General features: G+C 38.8%; 1 protein-coding gene across 4 annotated transcripts; it reads right to left on the bottom strand.

The window, feature by feature from the left end:
* Positions 1 to 3,016: 3,016 nt before the first annotated feature.
* On the bottom strand, positions 3,017 to 21,763 carry ZNF585A (zinc finger protein 585A). 4 transcript variants are annotated; one of them, XM_060132299.1, is made up of 6 exons: positions 21,667 to 21,706; positions 19,912 to 19,967; positions 18,882 to 19,079; positions 11,258 to 11,384; positions 7,179 to 7,271; positions 3,017 to 5,909 (listed from the first exon to the last, which is right to left on the bottom strand). In XM_060132299.1, exons 3-6 carry the CDS (start codon positions 18,957 to 18,959, stop codon positions 3,577 to 3,579), a joined length of 2,631 nt encoding a protein of 876 aa, XP_059988282.1. In that variant the 5' UTR covers positions 18,960 to 19,079; positions 19,912 to 19,967; positions 21,667 to 21,706; the 3' UTR covers positions 3,017 to 3,576. The 4 variants fall into 4 exon arrangements, with proteins under 4 accessions (XP_059988282.1, XP_059988284.1, XP_059988283.1 ...); XM_060132301.1 differs by lacking the exon at positions 19,912 to 19,967 and having other exon boundaries at positions 18,882 to 19,075; positions 21,667 to 21,763; XM_060132300.1 differs by lacking the exon at positions 19,912 to 19,967 and having other exon boundaries at positions 21,667 to 21,696.
* Between the last annotated feature and the right edge of the window lie 1,493 nt (positions 21,764 to 23,256).

Below are 23,256 nucleotides of genomic sequence, written 5' to 3'. Positions count from 1 at the left end.
GTTGATCTTGTGTCAACTTATAACTAGTAATATCATTAACAACAGGGACCCTCTCATTTGTCTCCAGTAGCCCTACTCCCCTCAAGTGACCCATATTAAGTCACTTCATCCTCCATAACTCTATTTTACAGGTGAGGCAACTGAGGCTCAGGGGAGGTTACTGGGCATCAGGGTTGGCACCTGGATATTAATCCACGTCGACAGCTTTCACTATTCTGCTTGTTTCATTCCTCGTGTAGTAAATGGGAAGCTGTTTGTGATCTCCTGGGTCTCCCAGATCCTCCCCAGCCTACTCCAGACCAACAATTCCCTGGAGGGTGTCTATGAGGCTAGGACCTGATCCTCATCCCTTCTCCATCCCCCAGGGTTCCTGTCCAGGCAAACAGTGGGGACTTGGAGAAGCAATACTGGGGGACTTGCAGTAGCCACACTAGGTGGCTTCATGAAGCAATGTGGGCAACGGGGAATCAGTAGACACTGTGTTACTGAGGGCCAATAGGGAAATAGCAGATATTACCAGGATTTAATGGAAGAGTCACAGATACTGTATTAGTGGGTAATGGGCACCAACAGACTTTGTGCCAGTTGTTAATGGGGGTCCTACAGAGATGGCTAATGTGAAGTTTATGGTGCCTTATCAGTCATTGCCCTTATCTGGGGAGAGGGAAGCAGGTTAATGGCACACACCAGTGTTCAGAGTATAGGGGGCATCACCACATACTGTGTTGGGGATGGTTACAAACACTGTTAGGTGGAGTAATGGAAGATAACTGGTCACCATCATTGTGATGGACAACAAATGGAGGGAAACACAAGCCATCCTGATAGAGGTGTACTGAAAGAATCAGGAGATAATGTTAAAAGTTGGATTAGGTGGGGTATATCATAGTTTCCTACTCTGAGGATTGTCATAAGCGGTCATCAGTTACTATTTGGTGAAAGTGGGGATAAATGGGGAGTATGGAGGTTACCAGACTGTTTCACAAATGTGGTGAAGTAATACACATTATGCTGGAGGTAACTGGAAGAGGTAATGAGAAGATCTCCAGACACTATTTCCTGTAATAAGAGGTGACAAACACAGTGATGGAGTAAAGTCAAAGGGGGATAATGGAGGGTGTCCAGACGTTGTGCTGGGGTAGGTTAAGAAGGGGGTAATGGAGAGATCTTCAGACACTCTCCTGCAGGATCAGCAAACACTGTCCTAAGTTGGGGGAAAATGGTGGGTCGTAAAACATTGAGTGAAGCCACAGAAGTAGTGCTGAATGAGGTAAAAGGGGGTAGTGGGTCACCAGATACTGTTCTAACATAGAGAAGGGTGTACAGTGGCTCATCAGATACTGTGAAGGGGTGAGATAAAGGGGAGCTAATGATGGATTAGACATGGATCTAAGGTGTGGTAATGGGATATGTCACTAATCACTGCCCAATTTGGGTGAGGGGATTACAGGAAAATCCTTAGACCTGTCCCCTTAACCAGGTTCTGTCCCCATTCTCAACCCTCATGCTGCTATTCACAAAGGTGAGAACATTTCTGTACAACCCAACTGTTTCCCACTCTCAGCGTTGCCAATGGACTGACTTGAAGGAACCATTTTGCTGGTTCATTTGGCCACCCAGCAGCTGAGCTTTCAATCAGACCCTCTGCATGCATCTGTGAGACCACTGCTGCCCCAGTCTTAGGTTGCACACCTAACTTCTAAGGAAGGTCAACCCTTCTCTGCTCTTGGCCTCTCCATATTATTAGCTTTGGGCATACCTGTCAGGGCATGATAAGCAGGTCTGTAGGTCAGGTTACGGGGTAGACAAGGCCCCATCAAGGTGCAATTGGGGTAAGGCGGGACTGTGCATGCTCGGGCAGAGTGAGTGGGCTCTTTTGTGATCACTTTGGAACTGACTGTGGTATTTCAGAATCATTGAAGGGAATCCTGAAACATCAAGCATCAAGTCCCATCTATGTGGGACTGAGTTCCTGTGCCTCAGTCCCTTCTTTAAATGGGCTGGCATCAGAGCAAAAGGTTTACAATGATGTTACAACTTTTAGAACAGGAAGGAGGCACAGCCCAGGTAAAGACTGGGGGTGAAAAAGCCTTGTGTGTTTTAGACAAGTTGGTTCTCCCCATCGGAGCATCTTATGCTGCAATACAGAAAGGATCAAAGGGAAGTCATGGGATGAGCATGATCAACACTCCACAATGTGCACTCATAGAAGGACTGTTGTATGTCAGGCATGGGTCTAGGCTCACAATGGTGAACAAAATGGGGAAAAACATTCTAGAGTGGGAACCATAGACAAATAAGTGAAATATACAGGGCATCATGGTAATAAGTGCTATGGAGAGGATAAAGGAGGAAGGGGAGGATGATGGAATTTTAAGCCAGGCAGGCAGGGGAGGGCAGGGCAGGCCTCTGTGAAGATACGCCATTGGAAGAAAGACACAATGGAGTAAACCACAGAGATATAATGAGGAAGTGTTCTCTTTGAAGAGGGCACTGCAAATGCAAAGGCCCTGAGGCAGGACCTAACCTGATGCGTTTGAGGCACATGGGGGAGAAGGTCCTTGAAGAGTACATGGAATGAAGATGGGTAGAGAAGAGACAGTGAAGGTATGTTGGGGTTTGTTTTAATGAGTTATTGATTCATTATTGTCATTATAAAGGTCAAGTCATTAAGGAAGGCAAATGAGCTGGAAGCACTATAAAACTGTAACAGCAAAAGGGAGACCGAGGTGAAGAGTTGACTGAGGTGACCTGAACATTCTTACTTCAGAAGCTTTCCTGAAGGTAATGGGAGCTCACAGGACACTATACTGGGGGCTAATTAAGGGTCAGTAAGTCTGGGAGATAATGGTAGTCAACACGAACAGGCAGTCATAATGCAATTATAAGGGTCAGAAGACAATGTGCTGTGTGAAAGTTGAAAACACTCTACTGGTGGCTAATAAGGGGGGGGTACCATTCATGGTGCTAGAGGATAATGGGGGAGTCAACATACACTCTGAGGTTTATATCTGTATACATAAATAATTTTTTTATTGTGGCATCCCTTTCTTGATAAAAATATGCAATGGGGGATTAGATACACAGACCATGTTTGATTCAACAGAAGAATGACACACAACATTCTGTTAGGCAATGTGTTCTGCAACAAACATCTCACAGAACTTAGGGTTTATCGTTATCGTATATATTATGCTGTTCTACCATTCAACTTGTTGGCATATTACCTATTCCACAGTAAGCAGGATTATCATTAGCATGACTTCACATAATGTTTCCAGTGCAGAATTTGCTAACAGTGTTCCGTTACAGTTTTCATGAGAAGGCTTCTTCTAATGTACCAAACTGACAAAGTTCCTTCTCATTATGAATGCCCCAAGGTTTACTGAGGCTGGTCACGATATGGGAAGGGGTCCTCCCATTCAGGGTCCTTTCAGAGGTCCTCTTCTTTATAGTAATGTATGACATTCTGATGGAGCATTTCTAGTTACGATAATATGCATATTTTTCTGTTGCACGAATTCCATAATGTAAAATAAAATCTGATTTCACTGAGGTTTTCTCAGAATGTTTCTCTCAAGTGTGAATACTCTGATGCATGCTGAGAACTGATTTCTGAACGAAGCCTTTCCCACAGACTACACACTTATAGGGTTTGTCTCCAGTGTGTGTTGTCTGGTGTTTGTTCAAATTTGATCTGTCAGTGAAGGCCTTCCCACACTCAGCACACACATAAGGCTTCTCTCCTGTGTGAATTCGTTGATGCACTTGGAGCTGTGATTTCTTAGTGAACGATTTACCACAGTCACTGCATTCATAAGGTTTCTCTCCAGTATGAATCCTATGATGTATAATCAGTTCTGACTTTTGTCTGAAGGTCTTCCCACATTCAGAACAAATGTAGGGCTTTTCTCCGGTATGAGTTTTCTGATGTTTACTGAGATTTGACCTGCCACTAAAGGCTTTCCCACATACAGCACACACATATGGTTTTTCTCCTGTGTGAATTGGTCGATGCACCAGGAGCTGAGACTTGGAGGTGAAGGATTTCCCACAATCATTGCATTCATAAGGTTTCTCCCCAGTATGAATTCTCTGATGAGTAATAAAGTTTGACTTCCGGATGAAGGCTCTTCCACACTCAGTGCACACATAGGGTTTCTCTCCTGTATGAATTTTCTGATGCACAATGAGTATTGATTTCTGGTTGAAGGCTTTTCCACATTCATGGCATTCATATTGTCTCTCTCCAGTGTGAATTTTCTGGTGTATATTGAGGTGTGACTTCTGGGTGAAGGCTTTTCCACAGGTATTGCATTCATAAGGTTTCTCCCCAGTATGAATTCTCTGATGTGTAATCAAGTCTGACCTTTGTGTGAAGGCCTTGCCACATTTAGGACATATATAGGATTTCTCTCCTGTATGAGTTTTCTGATGTGTAATGAGATTTGACCTGTTGGTAAATGCCTTCCCACATTTAGTGCACATATAAGGTTTCTCTCCTGTGTGAATTCGTTTATGCACGTGAAGTTGTGACTTGGAAGTAAAGGATTTCCCACAATTACCACATTTATAAGGTTTCTCTCCTGTATGAATTATCTGATGGGCAATCAAGTGTGCCTTCTGGATGAAGGCTAGCCCACATTTCATGCATATATATGATTTTTCTCCTGTATGAATTCTCTGATGCACTGTGAGTGCTGACTTCTGAGTGAAGGCTTTTCCACAATCACTGCATTCATAAGGTTTCTCTCCAGTGTGAATTCTCTGATGTATAATCAACTCTGACCTGTACGTAAAGGCCTTACCACATTCAGTACATATGGAAGATTTCTCTCTCATTTGTACTTTCTTATGTGTATTGAGGTTGGAACTATTGTTGAAAACCTTCCCATATTCGTTGCATATAGACGGTTTCATTCTTGTGTGAGTTCGTTGATGTACCTGCAGTTGTGACTTGGAAATGAAGGACTTCCCACAGTTACTGCATTCATATGGTTTTTCTCCAGTATGAATTCTTCGGTGCGCAATCAAGTGTGTCTTCTGGATGAAGGCCTGTCCACATTCAATACATATATAGGATCTCTCGCCTGTATGAATTTTCTGATGCATCTTGAGTGTGGACTTCTGTGTGAATGCTTTGCCACAATCACTGCACTCATGGTGTCTCTCTCCAGTATGAATTTTCTGATGTATACTAAGATCTGAGTTATAAGAGAAGCCTTTCCCACATTCACTGCATTCATAGAGTTTTTCTCCAGTATGAATTCTCTGATGCCTGAAAAGAGAAGATACTTGGAAAAAGGCTTTCCCACATTCACTGCACTTATAGGGCTTCTCTCTAGTATGAGTTCTCTGATGTGTAATGAATTCTGGCTTCTGTACAAAAGCCTTCCCACAGTCAATACATACATACAGTTTTTCTCCTGTATGCACTTTCAGATGTACCTTGAGTTGTGACTTCTGGGTGAAGATATTTCCAAATTCAGCACATTCATAAGATTTTGCCCCAGTATGACTTTTCTGATGTTGACAGGGTACTTGTTTATAGCTGAGGATTTTTCCACATTGATTATGGCCCCATAATTTCTCTCCTGTTGGAGTACACTCATGTTTAGTACAGGAAGAAATTTTACCATATTCAGTAATCTTATTAATGTTCTTTGATCCACTGTTTCTATTATGACCGTGTAAATCTAAATTATGGCTTAAAGCACTTCCATATAAGTCACACTGATGAGGTCTCTTTGGGGAAGGAATGTTTTGGTTCACATGAATTATTTTTCTGTCTTTATATTCATAATCCCTCTTTATAGTCAATATTTTCTTGATGAAAGCAACATCTCTTAAAGATTTGTTTCCTCTTTGTTGATAGCTCTCTATCTGGTCATCAATCTGCCACAATTCTTCTAGAATAAAATACAATAAAACGTCACTTGTAGCATCACCTTTCCTCTCAATGTAGAAAGAAGTTTTTCAGAAATTCTCTGTGAGGTTTGAAACCGAAACTCTCCTTCTCAAAGGAGAATGAGATGATTTTAGCTCAAAGAGCAGCTAGCAGAGGCAAGAGAAGAGGGTCATATGGTTCATCCAGGTTGAACACAGTGAAAACGGTGAGGGTGGATCATTGGCTGAGAAGACTTGGTGATATTGGTGATAGGAAACATTCTGGGATACAATTCAGTTTATTTAGAAAATAAACTTTATGAACTCAATGCACTGTGCCAGGAAGTGAAAAAAGGCAAAGAACAAGATATATAGCACAATAATATTTATATAAACTAATAATACATACCCCAAGTTACTTTAAATATGAACTTAAAAATATGTTTCTATCATATAAAACAATTGCCTATGATGGGAAGTGAGATGAGTATGGGGAAAAGAAGGAATAATGAATAAATTGAAAAAATAAAATAATAGAAAATCCTTACCCATACTGATGATGATAGTGTGTCCTGAATGAAGACATGATTAAACTCAAACCTCATCATGTGAAGTACAGAAATAAAGCAATTTCAAAAATCAGCCAACCAGGCAGACAGCCCCCAGTCAGTGTGAAGTCTCAAGCAACCTTGGAAGGAAGTCAGAAAGGTACTCCTAAAGGTTAAGCAACAGTGACCTCTAAGTCATCAGTTGGATGAAAGACATGGGGAATGGGAAAGTGAGAAATCTTAAGTCAGTGACTATGGAGAAACAAGGAAGAGAGCATGATTGGAGATAAAGTTCCAAAGCATCTCACAATGAGAAAGAAAGAAATGAAAGAGGACTAGCAGGAGTGGGAGTGTGTGACATATAGTAACTTTTAAAGAAAGCAAATCCATGAATAGCTGAATACATAAAGAATGAATCTTGGACAATGCGGAAGGCAGAAAGAAAAAAAGAATGTTAGAGAAAAGGAGCATAACCAAGAAAAAAAGAAAATATTTATTGAGGCAGATTGGCATGTGATCCAGACGCCAAAAAGCCAAGGAAGAAGACAGTTAGAAACGACAAAGGCATTTTTATAGAAGGCATTTAGTTATCTGAGAGGCTGATATCAAGGGTCCTCAAATAATACAAAAAAATCAGAACCTTCCAGAAGAGTCAGCTTAATAGCATTTCAAAGATGCCAGTCTTTCTCAGATGGCTGAGATTTACTTCCCTGTCTCCCATCAGTCTGGGTCACACTCACTCACCTGGACAGCTCTGATGTGGGCTCTCACCCTGCAGTGCCCATGGCTCCTTTCCTTGCTCCAACATGAAAACCTCTGTTTCAGGAACTTGATACCCTGTTCATGAGAAATGATAAAGGGTCTGGGTCCAGCTAATTGTGTTACAGAGCCCAACCAATAGTCTTGTTCAATGAGGCTTTGTTCTACAGGAAAGTAACAGTGTATCTCTGAGAACAGAGTACAGTTAACCCTTGAACAACAGGGCTTTGAACCACATGGGTCCAACTTATAAATGGATTTTACCGAAAATATTGGAAAATCTTTTGGAGATCTGTGACAATTTGAAAAAACTCAGACAAACTTCATAGCCTAGAAATATCAAAAAATGTTTTAAAAAAGTTAGGTATGTCATGAATTTTGTAGCCACCTCCTATTGCTATTGCAGTGAGCTCAGTGCTGTAAATATCCACTTAAAATGCCCTAATCATTGCCTCATGAGCAGTCCCTCTCTCCAGCAAATTGTGTATAGCAGTAAAAAGTAATCTCTCTGGGTTCTCACATATGTTTCATGTTTATTGCAATACCATAAACCTTGAATAATATCACGGGACCCATACTAACATACTAAGTGCCACTAGCGATGCTGGAAATGCTCCCAAGAACAGAGAAAATTCATGACGTTACAAGAAAAAGCTGAATTGCTTGATTGAGGTCTGCAGCTGTTGTTGCCAGCCATTTCAAGATAAATGAATTAAGTGTAAAAACCATTGTAAAAAAAAAAAAAAGAAATACATGAAGCATATACCAGCAGACACAAAAACCCTGCATCTTTTTTTTTTTTTTTTTTTTTTGGCTGCACCGCATGTCTTGTGGGATCCTAGTTCCCCAACTAGGGAGCACTGAATCCAGGCCCTGAGCAGTGAGAGAGTAGAGTCCTAACCATTGGACTGCCAGGGAATTCCCACCATGCACTTTTTGAGAAACACTTTTTTTTATCTTGTATTAATAATGTAGTTTTTATGTGGGTACAGGATTGTTATAAGAAAAGCATTCCAGGACTTTGTTGGTGATCCAGTGGCTAAGACTCCACACTCCCAATGCAGGGGGCCTGGGTTCGATCCCTGGGCAGGGAACTAGATCCCACATGCCACAACTAAGAGTTCACATGTGCAACTAAAGACCCCGCATGCCACAACGAAGATCCTGCACGCTGAGACTAAGACCTGGCACAGCCAAATAAATAAATAAATATATTTTTTAAAAAGCATATCTATAGATTCTAATATGATTTGAGAAAAAGCAAAGTCATTATATGGTAACTTAAAGCAAAAGGAAGGTGAAGGGCTTAAAGCTAGAGAATTTAATGCCAGTAAAGGATGGTTTGATAATTTTAGAAAGAGGTTTGACTTTAAAAAGAGATAAGAGAAGCAGCTTCTGATGACCAAAAGGCAGCAGATAAATTCCTAGATGCCATAAAGAAAATCATTCAGGAGAAAAAAGATATCTGCCTGAACTTGTTTTTAATGCAGATGAAAGTGCCATATTCTGGGAAAAATGCCACAAAGGACTAAGGAAGAGAAGTGAGCACCGGGACAGGAACTTAAATCCTAACTAACTCCCCTGTTTCGTGCAAGTGCAGTCAAGTTTATGATTAGGACAACCCTTATCTATAAAGCTGCTAACCCCTAAGCCTTGAAAGGAAAAGATAAACACCAGCTGCCAGTCTTTTGGTTGTAAAACAAAAAGGCCTGAACAACAAGAACTTTCTTTCTGAATTGGTTCCATTGATGCTTTGTCCCTGGAGTCAGTAAGTACCCAGCCAGTAAGGGACTGCCTTTTGATATTGGACAATGTCGCTGGTCACCCAGAACCCCATGAGTTCAACACCAAAGGCATTGAAATGGTCTACCTGCCCCCAAACACAATATCTCTAATTCAGCCCCTAGATCAGGGGGTCACAAGGACCATTAAGGCTTATTACACATGGTAGTCTATGGAAAGGATTGTCAACACTGTGGAAGAGAAACTTGATAGAACATCATAAAAGGCTGGAAGGATTACACCACTGATGATGCCATCGTTGTTATAGAAAAAGCCATGAAAGCCATCAAGCCTGAAACAATAAATTCCTGCCAGAAAAACTGTGTCCAGATGTTGTGTATGACTGCATAGGATTTACAACAGAGCAAATAAGGGAAATCAAGAAAGACATTGTGAATAAGGCAAAAAAGGTGGGGGTGAGGGTGTGGAGGATTATCTTGGAGAAATTTAAGAGCTAATAGACATCACAGCAGAGGTTTGATGAATCTGAGGGCTTTCGAACCAATGCCAGATGATTAGAAAGAAAACATGAAGAAACAGTGCCAGAAAACAAGTTGACATTAGACAGTCTGGCAGAAGGGTTCAGATTTACTTAAGACTGCTTTTGACTTCTTTTACCACATGGACCTTTCTATGATATGGGCACTGAAACTAAAGCAAATGGTGGAAGAAGAGTTGGTATGGTATAGAAATATTTTTAGAGAAATGAAAAAGAAAAAAGTTAGAAATTATGATGTATTTCCATAATGTTACATCGAGTGTGCCTGTATCTCCTGCCTCCCCTCTTCCACCTCCCCCACTTCTTCCACCTCTGCCATCCCCGAGACAGCAAAACCAACTCCTCCTCTTCCTTCTCCTCCTCAGCCCATTCAATGTGAAGACAACGAGGATGAAGACCTTTATGATGATCCACTTTCACTTAAAAAGGAGTAAAGAATCATCATGCTGTACAGTTAATAAACTTATCTGTTGTGTATACATGTGTCTTCCTGTAAAAATCTAATAACTGTACGGCAAGGACTGTATGAGGAGTTTGTGTGTCATCGTCATCATCATTGACTAAGTATTCATCATGTAGAACACCATGTACAAGACTTGTATTGAGGTGGACAGCCTATCCTTACATAGGCATAAGGTGAGTGCCATTTAATATAAAATTAATAATGTGTTAGTTTTCTTACTGTTTTATAACTCTGCTTTCCAAGAAGTGCATTATTGTACAGTATGCCTCTCTTGTAATTGGAGAAACTGGGTATCAGCCTATCATCACAGGTAAGTGGTTTTTTCTTAATGTAACAATGTTTCCAATACTGCATTATGAATATGACTATAATACTGTATGCCATAAAAATTTTATAACACTTTATTCATTACTGTATAGGCTAGGCTACCATGAAACCATCATATCAATTACACTAGGCTACCATAAAGCAATCATATTGCTACTTCTTCATTATCAATACATGAATCATTCATTACACCTATAAATAAATATGAATTTCTTTTTCACATTACCTTTTCATTTTTGATGTCTAGTGTTGTAATATATATAACATCTATAGTACTTTGTATCATTTAAGACAATATTGATGTAGGCATTGACAGACGATTCACCTTATAAATAGATGACATAAACTTACGGTATTGATAAATACAGTACAGTAAATGTATTTTCTCTTCCTTATGATCTTCTTAATAACTTTTTCTCTAGCTTGCTTTATTGTAAGAATACAGTATATAATACGTATAACACACAAAATATACGTTAATTGACTATTTATGTTATTGGTAAGCCTTTCAGTCAACAGTAGACTATTAGGAGTTAAGTGCTCGCAAGTCAAAAGTTGTATGTGGGGCTTCCCTGGTGGCGCAGTGGTTGACAGCCCGCCTACCGATGCAGGGTACACGGGTTCATGCCCCGGTCCAGGAAGATCCCACATGCCGCGGAGCGGCTGGGCCCGTGAGCCATGGCCGCTGAGCCTGCGCGCCCAGAGCCTGTGCTCCGCAACGGGAGAGGCCACAACAGTGAGAGGCCCGCGTACCGCAAAAAAAAAAAAAAAAGTTGTATGTGAATTTTCAACTGTGCCAGATCTGCACCACTAACCCTTGTGTTGTTCAAGGGTCAACTGTAAAATTCAGAGTGCCCAAAAGGGATAAAGAATCCTGGACAAATCAAGGACAAAACCATCATATAAGTCAGGTGTCTCACAGCATTCAGCAACTGAGAATAAAAACACTCTCAGTGGGGCCCTTCTTTCAGACACTCAGGTAACTGTGCTTACCTACTGAGAGCAGGTGGCTATAGGTCTCCAGCATCACATCCCGGTACAGGTTTTTCTGATCAAGGTCTAGCTGCTGCCACTCCTCTCTGCTGAAATCTACAGCCACATCCCTGAAGGACACTGATCCCTGTAAGGGCACATTCCTGTTCAGCATGAATAGTTAGTTTTGGGGGATGGAGAGACTATATTTAGGAATATGGAACTTAGGTTTTGTTGTTATTAATTTACCTCCTCTGTTTAAAAACTCACCCCCCATTTCCCTAACATTTTATTATGAAATTTTACAAACATACAGAAAATTTACAATAATTGTGTAGTGAAAACCTATATGACCACCACTTAGAATCTATCCCTAACAATTTACTCTACTTGTTTTACCACACATTTACCCATCCTTTTACCCATCCATCAATCCATATTACTTTTTTGTGCATTTCAAAGTAAACTATAGATGCCAGTACACTTCCTCCTAAATACTTCAGAATGCAAATCATTAAGTAGAGTATAACATTTTTTTACCTTTTTTAGGTAAGCTTTACATACAATGAAATGCACAAGTCCTCAGAGTACCATTTGAAGTTTTGACAAGTGTATACACCTGTGTAATTCAGGAACTTTTAAAAAAATGGTATTGCATATAGAGTGTATATTAAATATCTAGTTTTACATAATATTTTATGGAAGAAAGAAAGCCAGTAAAGAATTTCTGCTATTGTTCTATACTATGGTCAGTCAATTACTCGTTTTTCAAAACTGAAGATTGAAATAGGCTCTCTTGTAATTTTCTAGCAACTGGATGAATGACCTGTGATACAATTTCTGAGCAATTTAGGACCAGCCATTATGCTAGCCCTGGGAACACAAATATGAATTATTTATGTTTCTAATCTTCTAGCAACTTAAAAGACTTGGAAAATAAAAAAGACCTATGTTTTAAAAGAAAAGTAAAAGAAGACACAAGTTCACTAAAGTGTCAAAAAGTAAATCTCTATGTGGAACACACTGAGGTCCCCAAAAAGGAAAAATACATTCCACATGGGGGTGTAAGTTTATTATTAGTTGAGGAATTTAAGTTGGAAGATGAGAAGTATAACACAGAATGGGGAGGTGAGGAAGGTCATTTCCCAGAAAAGACAAGCAAAGGTGTGGCTATAGGAAAATACATGATGAGTTTGGAGAATAGCAAATAGCTCTATGTAAATGAAGAGAAGTCTGCATGACAAGCCAGGAAGGTGGTTATGGGAAAAACAGTTTGCTCATAGAACAAGTATGAATTTTCCATTTTAAGTAAAGGTAATTAAAGTAGTCAGATTTATATTAAACATTTTTTTGTATAAGATCTGTATTGCAGAATAACCAAATAAATGATGAGGAACAGTTCCTTACAAAATGATTTCTGGCTAATAAATGAAGAAATTAGGATAGAATTAGAATACTATCATCTCATAACTCCTAATGAAATAATGAGTTTAGACAATAATCATTAAGGGTTGCTCAACTGTTTCAGGTGAAAGGCTGAAGAGAAGTTTAAAATGGATGAGTCAGCTAGTAACAATGGCATCCACTCATCAATTTTAACATCACAAAAAGAGAGATAACCATATATTATGTGCCTCCTGACATGATATAGTAATTAATTTCATACCACCCATTAAGTACTTTTACAAAATATAAAGAAAAATACAACCTGAATCTCATTAAGCCTCCAGATCCAACAAATCATTCATAGGTAATATGAAGTATAGAGGAATATGTTGAACAATATCAAGACCAAAACATGAGCTAAATCCAGAAGGCAGAAAATGACCTGTTTCTTCAAAAAATAAATTACAACAGAAAAAATATGGAGGAGAATCTTTATTAAAAGAGACTTCAGAGTCATACTAACCAAATGCAACTTGTGGACCGTGTCTGGCTCTTAATTAAAGCAAACCAACATTAAAAAGATATTTATGGCATGTTTCAAATTCAAATAATAATTGGGTATCAGATGATACCTAGGAATTATTGATATTATGTTTTAGGTGTGATAATGGCTTAATGGTTATGTCAAACAAAAAGGAAGAAAAAAAGAATTCTCATCTCTTAGAGATATACATCGAAGTAGTCACAGATAAAATGGTTTTGGGGATTTACTTTAAAATAATCTAGCAGCTGGGAAGGAGGGTAGTTTTAGACAATATAAGAATGACAGAATGTTGATCACTAATAAAGCTGAGTGATAGGTACAATAGATACATGGGCTCCTTATACTATTCTCTCTACTCTTGAATACATTTACATTTTTTTCATAGCAAAATGTTTTTTAAAAAACATGATCTTCCATATTAAAAAAATCTAATCTGGAAATGCATAATTGAAGGAATGGCTATTTCCACCTGAAGTCAAACACTTAAAAAAGGGATCTATAGGGACCTGAACAGCCCACACTCAGTAAATTATAGAAATAATAGACAGGGTATTATCAATGATATAGAAAAACAAACAACAGGATCTAATCAATATTTATAGAATACTCCAACCAACAAAAGCAGAATACACATTCTTTTCAGGCATCCATAGAACAATGACCAAGACAGACCATATCCTAGGCTGTGAAATAAATCTCAACTGGAAAGAAATGAAATAATATGAAGTATATTCTCTGAAAATAATGGAATCAAACTAAAACTCAATAACAGAAAGACAACAGAAAAATCTCCAAAGGAATTATATTAGAAAACAGTAACAAAAGCTATCTGGAAAGTCTGGAAATATCTGGAAATTAATCAACACACTTCTAAATAACCTATAAGTCAAAGAGGAATCCTCAAAAGAAATCTAGAAAATACATAGAACTGTAAAAAAGTGAAAATACAATGTATCAAAATCTGTGGGATGCTGAAAGGGAAATTTATAGAAAAGGGGAAACAAATGATCCAAGTAAAAAATGGGCAGAGAATCTGAAGAAGACATTTTTCCAAAGAAAATATACAGATTGCCAACAGATAATGAAAACGTGCTCAACATCACTAATGATCAGGGTAATACAAGTCAAATTCACAATGAGATATCACCTTACACCTGTCAGAATGTAACAACAACAAAAAAACCCCACAAACCCAAGAAATAATAAGTGCTGGAAAAGATGTGGAGAAAAGGGAATCCTTGTGCATTACTGGAAGAATGTCAATTGGTGCAACCACTATGGAAAATACTATGGAAGCTCTTCAAAAACTTAAAAATAGAACTGCCATATGATCCAGCAATTCTATATCTAAGTATTTATCCAAAAGAAATGAAAATGTTAACTTGAATAAATATACACACCCACACGTTCACTGCAGCATTATCCACAATGGCCAAGACATGAAAGCGACCTAAGTGTCCAATGATGGGTGAATGGATAAAGAAAATGTGGTATTTATATATGCATTGGAACATTATTCAGCCATAAAAAAGAAGGAAATCTTGCCATTCTCAACAGCATGGATGGACCTCGAGGGCATTATGCTAAGTGAAATAAGTCAGACAAAGAAGGACAAATACCTCATGATCTCACTTTATGTGGAATGTAAAAAAACCAGCAACTGAAGTCATAGATACAGAGAATAGACTGGTGGTTGCCAGAAGCAGGGGGCGGGTGATGAGTAAAATGGGTGAAGGTGGTCAAAAGTATAAACTTCCAGGTATAAAATAAGTCACGGGGACGTAATGCACAGCATGGTAACTATAACTATAGTTAATACTGGATTGTATATTTGAAAGTTGCTAAGAGAGATCTTGAAGGTTCTCAACACAAGAGAAAATATTTGTAACTATGTGTAGTGATGAATGAGAACTAGATTTATCATGGTGATGATTTCACAATATATACAAATATTGAATAATGTTGTATACCTGAAAATAATATGTTATACGTCAAGTACACGTCAATTTTTTAAAAAAGGAAAGGGGAAAGGTCTCAAGTCAATAATCTAAATTCCTACCTCAAGAAACTAGAAAAAGAAAAGCAAAATAAACCCAAAGCAAGCAGAAAGAAGAAAATAATAGAAAACAGGTATCGAGGAAATTGAAAATAAAATTAAAAAAAAACTAGAGAAAAATCAATAAAACACAATGTAGTTATTTTGAAAAAAATCAATAAAATTGAGAAATCTTGCTGACTGACCTAGTAGTCAACCAGACTGACAAAGATAAAAAGATACAAATTACCAATGTCAGCAATGAATATCGTTACAGATATGGCAGCCATTAAAAGAAAAATAAGGGAATACAAAAATTGTATGCTAATAGAGTCAGCAACTTAGAAGAAATGGACCGATTCCTCAAAAACCACAACTACCAAAACTCAACATTATGAAATACATAAGTTGATAATCCCATAAACCATTAAATTAAATTAAAATAATAATTTAAAAGCTCCTGGAAAAAAAAGTCTCCAGGCCCAGACAGTTTGGTTTTTTTTTTTTGCTGCGCCATGTAGCATGCAGGATCTCAGCTCCCCAACTAGGGGTCGAACCCGTGCCCCTTGCAGTGGAAGCAGAGTCTTAACCACTGGATCACCAGGGAAGTCCCGAGATAGTTTTACTAGAGAATTCTACTAAACTTCTAAAGAAGAGTTAGTCTCATTTTTACACAATCCCATCCAGAAATTAAAAGAAGAGGAAACACTTCCCAACTAATTTTTTGGGGCCAGTATTATTACGCTGATACCAAAGCACTACAAAGACAGTACCAAAAAGAAAACTACAGACCAATATCTCTTGAGAACTTAGATGCAAACATCCTAAATGAAATACTGCCAAATTGGATCCAGCAATGAATAAAAAGAATCATGCATCACAATAAACTGGAATTTATGGGAGAATTCTCTGTACTATATTCTGCATGCCCTTTGAATCTATAATTATTTCAAAATAAATAAAACGTTGAAAAAATATATTGAAGAAAGTTTATTTATTCTCATAACAGAGCATTTTGAAATGGGCAAGACCAGAAAATAAGTCACGAGAACCACTGCACAATTCAGGTGAGAGAATACAAATTTCTTACTTATCTAAAGTAAGGCTGTAGTAAGGCTATAGAAGAGATTGATACTAATTATTAAGGAGGTAAAAGTGATACCGAGTGTGAAGGTGAGAAAAAAGGACTCAGATAACTCTCAGTCATCAGTTTTGTGTTGCTGTAGATTCTGAGGTCACAGATGAATTTAAGGACTAGTGGAGGGGGCTGGGGGAAAAAGATAAATAATATATTTTGTACATACTAAGATTTAAGTGATAAGACATATACAAGGATGGACTCTAGGCAGGTGGATAGAGAGCTAGTAGGGAGATGATGATTCAGGAGTTGAATATAGAGAGCAGGTCACTGAATTCAGGGTAGGGAATGAGCATGCAGGAAGGACAGGACAGAGAAAGTATTAAGGATAAGTATTAAAGATACTTGTGGTTTTTAATGTCTAAAATTATGATGCTTGAAAGCTATCTTTTTTTTTTTTTTTTTTTGCGGTACGCGGGCCTCTCACTGTTGTGGCCTCTCCTGTTGCGGAGCACAGGCTCCGGACGCGCAGGCTCAGCGGCCGTGCCTCACAGGCCCAGCCGCTCTGCGGCATGTGGGATCTTCCCCGACCGGGACACGAATCCGTGTCCCCTGCATCAGCAGGCGGACTCTCAACCACTGCACCACCAGGGAAGCCCAAAAGCTATCTTTTTTATTTCTTCATTTAACTATGTTCAGAGATTACAGTTTGCTTCTTTGTGATGTGTTGATTCTGTTTATGCGGCTTAGAACATTGTCATTTCTTTGAAAATGTTCCTTATATACTTGAAAAGAATACATATACTCTAATTTTTCTCTTTCATACACTTGCATATTCACAACCTACTCACATCAAAACCCTGGCCCCTAAACCCTATGTCATCAAGAATTAAATGGGGAATCAAGAAGATGTCATATTCGTAGCTTTGACTCCGCACCAAATGAGGTTCTTATAAACAATCTGTCCAGGAAAAATCTCCTTACTCAATGATAACAATAAAAATCTCCTAATGTACAAAGATACTATAAGCAAAAAGAATGAAAAGAAAAGAGAGAGATTAAAAGGAACATGCTAGAAATAAATTGCCACACAATAAAACACATTCACCATGAATTCAAGGAATTCACTAAAACAATCAACTACTTAATGAAATAAATAGGGATATGAGTCCAAAGAAGAAATAATGAAAAAACAGGTTAAGAAAATGGTTATTTAAATTTTTGAAAAAAAAAAGGCAGAACTCAGTAAAGAAGTAAAAAAGAAAGAAAAAGTAGCACAGAAATGAAGTTCTCTCTGAAAGCAATAAAAACATTCTATGAAAACACAAAAAGTGGCAAGAGCAGATTAAGACAAGTAAGCAACATGAAATGGAAATAAGGACTTTTAAAGTAAAATAGAAAAAAAAATAGAGTTTAATAAAAATATCCAACAAACAAAAGAATCCTTGAAGTAGTAGTATAGAACTCTTATCATTATTCACAGTACAAATTTAATAGATATTGTCTAAAAGAGTAAAAGATTTAGTTCAAAAAGTTAATGCAATAAGGGTGACACTAAGAGAACTAACCAGACAAAAAAGAATCTAAACCCTCCTAATTACCAGAATGACACAGAAACAAAAGCAAAAAATACAGAGTATACAGTGAAAGATACATAAAAGAAACATCCACATCAGAAGTGTAACATAAAAAGCATCTTTCCACTGCTGTACAGAGAAATTGCACAAGGACTCCAAAGGCTGACAGTAAAAGGATAAGCAAAAGGCATATTTGGATATGCCAACATAAAGGAAATAAAGGCCTCCATCTTAATATCAGACAGAGCTGAATTCTAAGAAAAGATATTAAACAGGACAAGGACACAATCCAAAATGAACTTGAGATGTCATTACTATCACTGCAACAAATTACATAGCATCAAAATTTATAAACAGAAACTACAGGCAATACAGATAGAAATATACTCATGGTGGGAAACTTTAAATAATATCTCTCAGCTCCAGGAGATAAAGAGGAAAAAACAAGCCACATTGTAAAAACCTCCTAACTACATATTTTATTGATAACAAAGTCCATATCTGGAAATATTCTTTTCAAGTGACTCTGTAACATTTAGAAATATTAAACATAAAATTTGCACACATACACAAAGTTAACATTCCAAAAGCAGAATAAAATCAATGCAAACAAATCTCTCCAAAGGTGCAATCCTAATTTTATTAAAAGGAGAATTTTTTAAGTAAAAATCTTAACAACTACAAGTGAAAACATGGTAAATGGTAATTAAAGATTTGATGGGAAATTTAGTATGTTCCTAGAAATCCACCCTTTCATCTAGATTTTAAATTGAGATAAGTTATTTTTGAACATTGTTTTGCTATGAGTAGTTAATACATTTGATTTCTGAATCTATGTTCATAATTTTCAGTTCTTTTACTGTCATTGATGGGTTTAGACATCAAGGTTAATATGGTAAACAAAATAAAACAAACACCAAAAACAACGTTGGGAATAATTTTAGATATCTTTACACAAAACTTTGTTGTAAAGATCAAACTACTTCCAGAATGAATTTCCACCCCCTGGAATTCCTCCTCCTCACCTCACATGAGCTGCCATGTTCCTCTGGAGCCAGGCCCAGGGATTTCTGGTGAGAGGTCCAATTAGCTGGCATGGTCATGCTGGGTCTCAACCTTTATTCTCTCAGGAGCCTAAAGTTTGGTGGACATCTGTAAACTCAAGCAGAGCTGCTAAGAAGAGGTGAGGTGGAATCTGGAGGAAGATCTGACCCAGGGGCTCCCTGGAAAGATAATGTCCACATGGTCAGTCATCACATAAACATCTCCAGTGAACTCCAAGGTGTAGTTTCCTGAGCTAGACACCACAGGATAGTGGTTCTCAAGCTTGAGTGTGCATTCAAATCACCTGGAAGGTTTGTTAAAATACAGTTAAAAATCCCCACACTCCCACCGTTTCTGATTCAGTAGGTCTAGGGTAGGGCCTGTCTCAGACTATTCGGGTTGCTTTAACAAAATACCACAGACTGGTTAGCTTATAAACAACAGAAATTTATTGCTCACAGCTCTGGAAGCTAGGAAGTCCAAGATCAAGTCCATGATCACGTTTTGATGAAGGCTCTCTTCCTGGTTCATAGCCAGCACCTTCTAGCTGTGTCTTCACATGGTGGAAGGGGCTATGAAGCTTTGTGGGGTATCTTTTATAAGAGCACTAATCCCATTCATCAGGGTTCTACTTTCATGACCTAATCATCCCCCAAAGGCCCCATCTTCTAATACCATACTTTTGGGTATTAGAATTTCAACATATGAATTTGGGGAGAACAAACATTAAGATCATAGCAGGGCCCAAGAATCTGCATTTCTAACTAGTACCCAGGTGATGCTAATGCTACTGTTCCAGGAACCATACTTTGAGAACCAGTGCTGTGGAGAACATGAAGTTTAACAAAACCTGTGATAGGTTATTAGTCATGGTAAAATATGGGAAAAAAACATGAGATATGGAGTGACATTACTGAAGATTTGAATTGCAGCTCTGCTACTTTTTGGTTATGAGAAAATGAATAAGTTATTTTTAGCTTTAGTTTCAAAAATGAGAATGAAAGTGCCTACCTCATAGAGTTACGAAAATGAAATGAGATGATGCTTACAAAATACTCAACACTTCCCTGGAATACAAAAAGCATCCAATAAATATCTGCAATTACTATGCACTATTAGATATTAAAAGTTAATATAATAAACAATATAATCAAAGCAAGTAAAACAACAGACAATACTGATTTAGGTATGTGACAAAAGTGACATTCAGGGCTTCCCTGGTGGCGCAGTGGTTGAGAGTCCGCCTGCCGATGCAGGGGACGCGGGATCGTGCCCCGGTCTGGGAGGATCCCACATGCCGCGGAGCGGCTGGGCCTGTGAGCCGTGGCCGCTGAGCCTGCGCGTGCGACGGGAGAGGCCACAGCAGTGAGAGGCCTGCGTACCGGAAAAAAAAAAAGTGACATTCAATTGAGTGTACACAAGACATTCATTGCATAAATGCTGCTGACATAACTGGCCTTCCACCTGGAACAAAACAAACTAGATCTCCATTGCACACTATACATTAGACTGAATTCCAACATGAGTAAATATTTTAAGTATACGTATTTTAAAAATCTCAAAGAATATTAAAATAAATTTTAGGAGTATACGTTTGTATAACATTCTGTTGGAGTCAGAGTGATCTTATTGTACATGAGAGAAAACCCAGAAACTATAAAAGAAAAACCAAATATTTCTGATTCGATATTTCCTAATTATATGTTAAAATACACCTAATAAAAATAAAAATGAAGATATATATACACAAAAGTTTCAATATGTGATGACAGGTTATCCTTATTGTTAAAAAAAAAAAATCTAGCAATCAAGTGGAAAAAAAATAAAAGCCCAGGGGAAAAAAAAGACAAAGGACATGAAAATTCACAGAAAAGTAAATTTAGATGGCAATTAACCCAAAAGGTGCCAACATTACTGACGGGAAAGTGCATTAGACCAATCAGACATAATTTTCCCTCAGAACTGTAAAAACTTTTTTTTAAATGCTGGAAAGCATTTTGGAAAATGAGCTCTTTTATAAATTGCTGGTGGGTGCTTAAATTGCTATAATATCTTTTGAGTTATTTAGTTATATCTATTATTGAAAATACACATAACTGCTCCTAATAATAGTTCCAAATATATAAAGCAGAAACTGGTTGAAGGAAGGGCAAGAGGATAAATAACCTTTCCAGTGTGAGTTTACCTTTCTCGGTAATTAATTAAGCAGACAAAATAATATATATAATGCAGTCTATATGAAACAATACAATTAATAAAGAATACAATTGTTTTTATGTAATAGATATGACATTTATGAAAACTGACCCTGAACTGGGCCATAAGCAATTTTTACACTCGAGCGTCACCCAGAGGCATTATTTGAAATAGAGAATGCCCTTCTAAATAATTCATGGATCAAAGAAAACATTAACTGAAATTCAAAAAACAAAAACCCAAACACTGAAATGGGAGCAATAAAGAAAATGCTTGTGAGTATTTAAAAAGCAAGCTCATCACAGACCCCATAGATTCCCCATGCTGACGCCCCAGGCCCTATCACTGACCACAGACTCCCATCACTGGGCCCCCAAATCCCAATCACTCATCTCAAAGATATTCACCATTGCCCAGGACCCCATCACTGACCTCTCTCTGACACCCAATAACGGATGCCACAGACCCCACCCCCCACCACTGAATCCCCAAACCACCATCACTAACTCCACGGACAAGCCTTCCATCATTGACCCCACAGAATTCCTAATTAAGAGCAACCAAAATCACCTCAGAGACCTCTCGGCATTAACGTATGAAGATGCTCCTGACACAAGCAGCAAAAACGCCTCCGAGAGCCACTTCCGCTTCCAGTAGGGCCTCTAGCACCATACGGACTGTTGGTATTGCGCATGCTCTGAATTACCCTGGAAGCCGCATTCCGCCAACAGTCAACACGGCGAAGAGACTTTGTTAGGGACCTTGCGCAGTTTCCCTGAGAGGCGCTGTTGGGCAGAGAACATGGCTGCACCCAGTGTGCTTCTGCGCGCGGGCCGCCATCTTGGAAGCGTATCCGTTCCGTACAGCGAAGGAAGAGGTCGCCTGCGGGTTTTTAGAGCGAGGCAGGGGTTGCCACAGAGCATGTGGGAGTGTGGCCCTGGACTAGGTGGGCTTCCGGGAGGAGGAAGGTATTGGAGATGGGGTCCCGAGCTCCATGTTATGTTTAGAAAAACCTAAATTGCCCCTCAGGAATCAGCACCACGTGGAGAGCAATTACCTGCTTGGAGAAACCACCAGGAAAGAAAAATGTCACCAAGGGAGAAGGACAAACGTCTTAAGTACCAAGGCTGGATCCTGGGAGAAACCACCAGGAGATGAGGGGGGGAAAGTCAGGGTGCTACAATCCACTTTTCGGAGAATGGAGAGGTCCGCCCCTGGACAAAAACACTTGGCAACAGAGAAATGTCAGAACGGGCAATCCGCTGCAGGAAAGGTGGTACGGCCCTTAACGTGAGAAAGAACTGGGGGAAATAGGGTAGAACTCAGAGTAGTCCTATCCTTTCCAGAGAGATACAACCATAGGAAGTTGTCACCTTCTAAAGGGCTGGTGGGGCGAATGGAGACTTGATAAATCCCCATTAATCTTCGTTAGCCTTCACCTTAACTACTGCAAGTAAAACAATAGTAGGCAGCAATAATAAAAAATAATAACGGTTTTTAAGATGGTCAACATGTGACTAAAAGCACTTAAGGAAAACTGCTATTTTTATTTATTTGTAAATTAAAATCTAAGTAATAACAATGTCCTTACTATATAAATGAAGCCTTAAGTCCAGTCTGACTGCTCCCTTAGCTTCTCCTATATGGAAATTCTGGAGCAGCTAACACTCTCCCTGTTACCATAGCACAAGTCGTGTGCTGACGCACCGTGAGGCCACATAATACCGAAACGTCAGAGTTTGGAACAGAGAAAAGGTTACTGCAGGGCCGTGCAAGGAGATAGGTGGCTCATACCTTCAAAAACACCCCAAACTCTCTAAAAGCTTTCAGCAAAGCCCTTTTATAGGATAGGTGAAGGAGGGGCATGCTTAGTTGTTGGAAGCTTCTTGGTGTCCGATCCTCTGTTCTTGAGATGAGGTCAAAGTCAGGTAACGATGTTCCTGTAAATCTCCACCAAACAAATGTTACTCTCTGTTCTGACAAGAAAGGGAAAGGTCCCAAGGCACAACTTTCAGCCTTCGGGGTCCAGGCCTGGCTAAGAGAAGGGGGTCCCTGTGTGTGTGTGGGGGGGGGGAAATTACCCTGCCCTGGAGTGTTCGTCCAGCACCCAGTCTGGGTCCTCCCGCCAGTGCCCAGGCCTGGCTGAAGAGGCAGTTCTCA

This window comes from Lagenorhynchus albirostris, chromosome 19 (genome assembly GCF_949774975.1).
Source record: "Lagenorhynchus albirostris chromosome 19, mLagAlb1.1, whole genome shotgun sequence".
Taxonomy (NCBI): domain Eukaryota; kingdom Metazoa; phylum Chordata; class Mammalia; order Artiodactyla; family Delphinidae; genus Lagenorhynchus; species Lagenorhynchus albirostris.
Note: the sequence above shows the minus strand (reverse complement) of the source record. Positions and strands in the feature narration are given on the sequence as shown.

Excerpts from the sequence above, each read along its gene's own strand:
- ZNF585A (XM_060132301.1), bottom strand. The coding sequence starts at position 18,959 with ATGACCATGCCAGCTAATTGGACCTCTCACCAGAAATCCCTGGGCCTG. Across the intron at positions 11,385-18,881 it reads AACATGGCAGCTCATGTGAG|GGATCAGTGTCCTTCAGGGA; the intron begins GTGAGGAGGAGG and ends GTGCCCTTACAG. Across the intron at positions 7,272-11,257 it reads TAGCCACCTGCTCTCAGTAG|GGTATCAAGTTCCTGAAACA; the intron begins GTAAGCACAGTT and ends TCTCATGAACAG.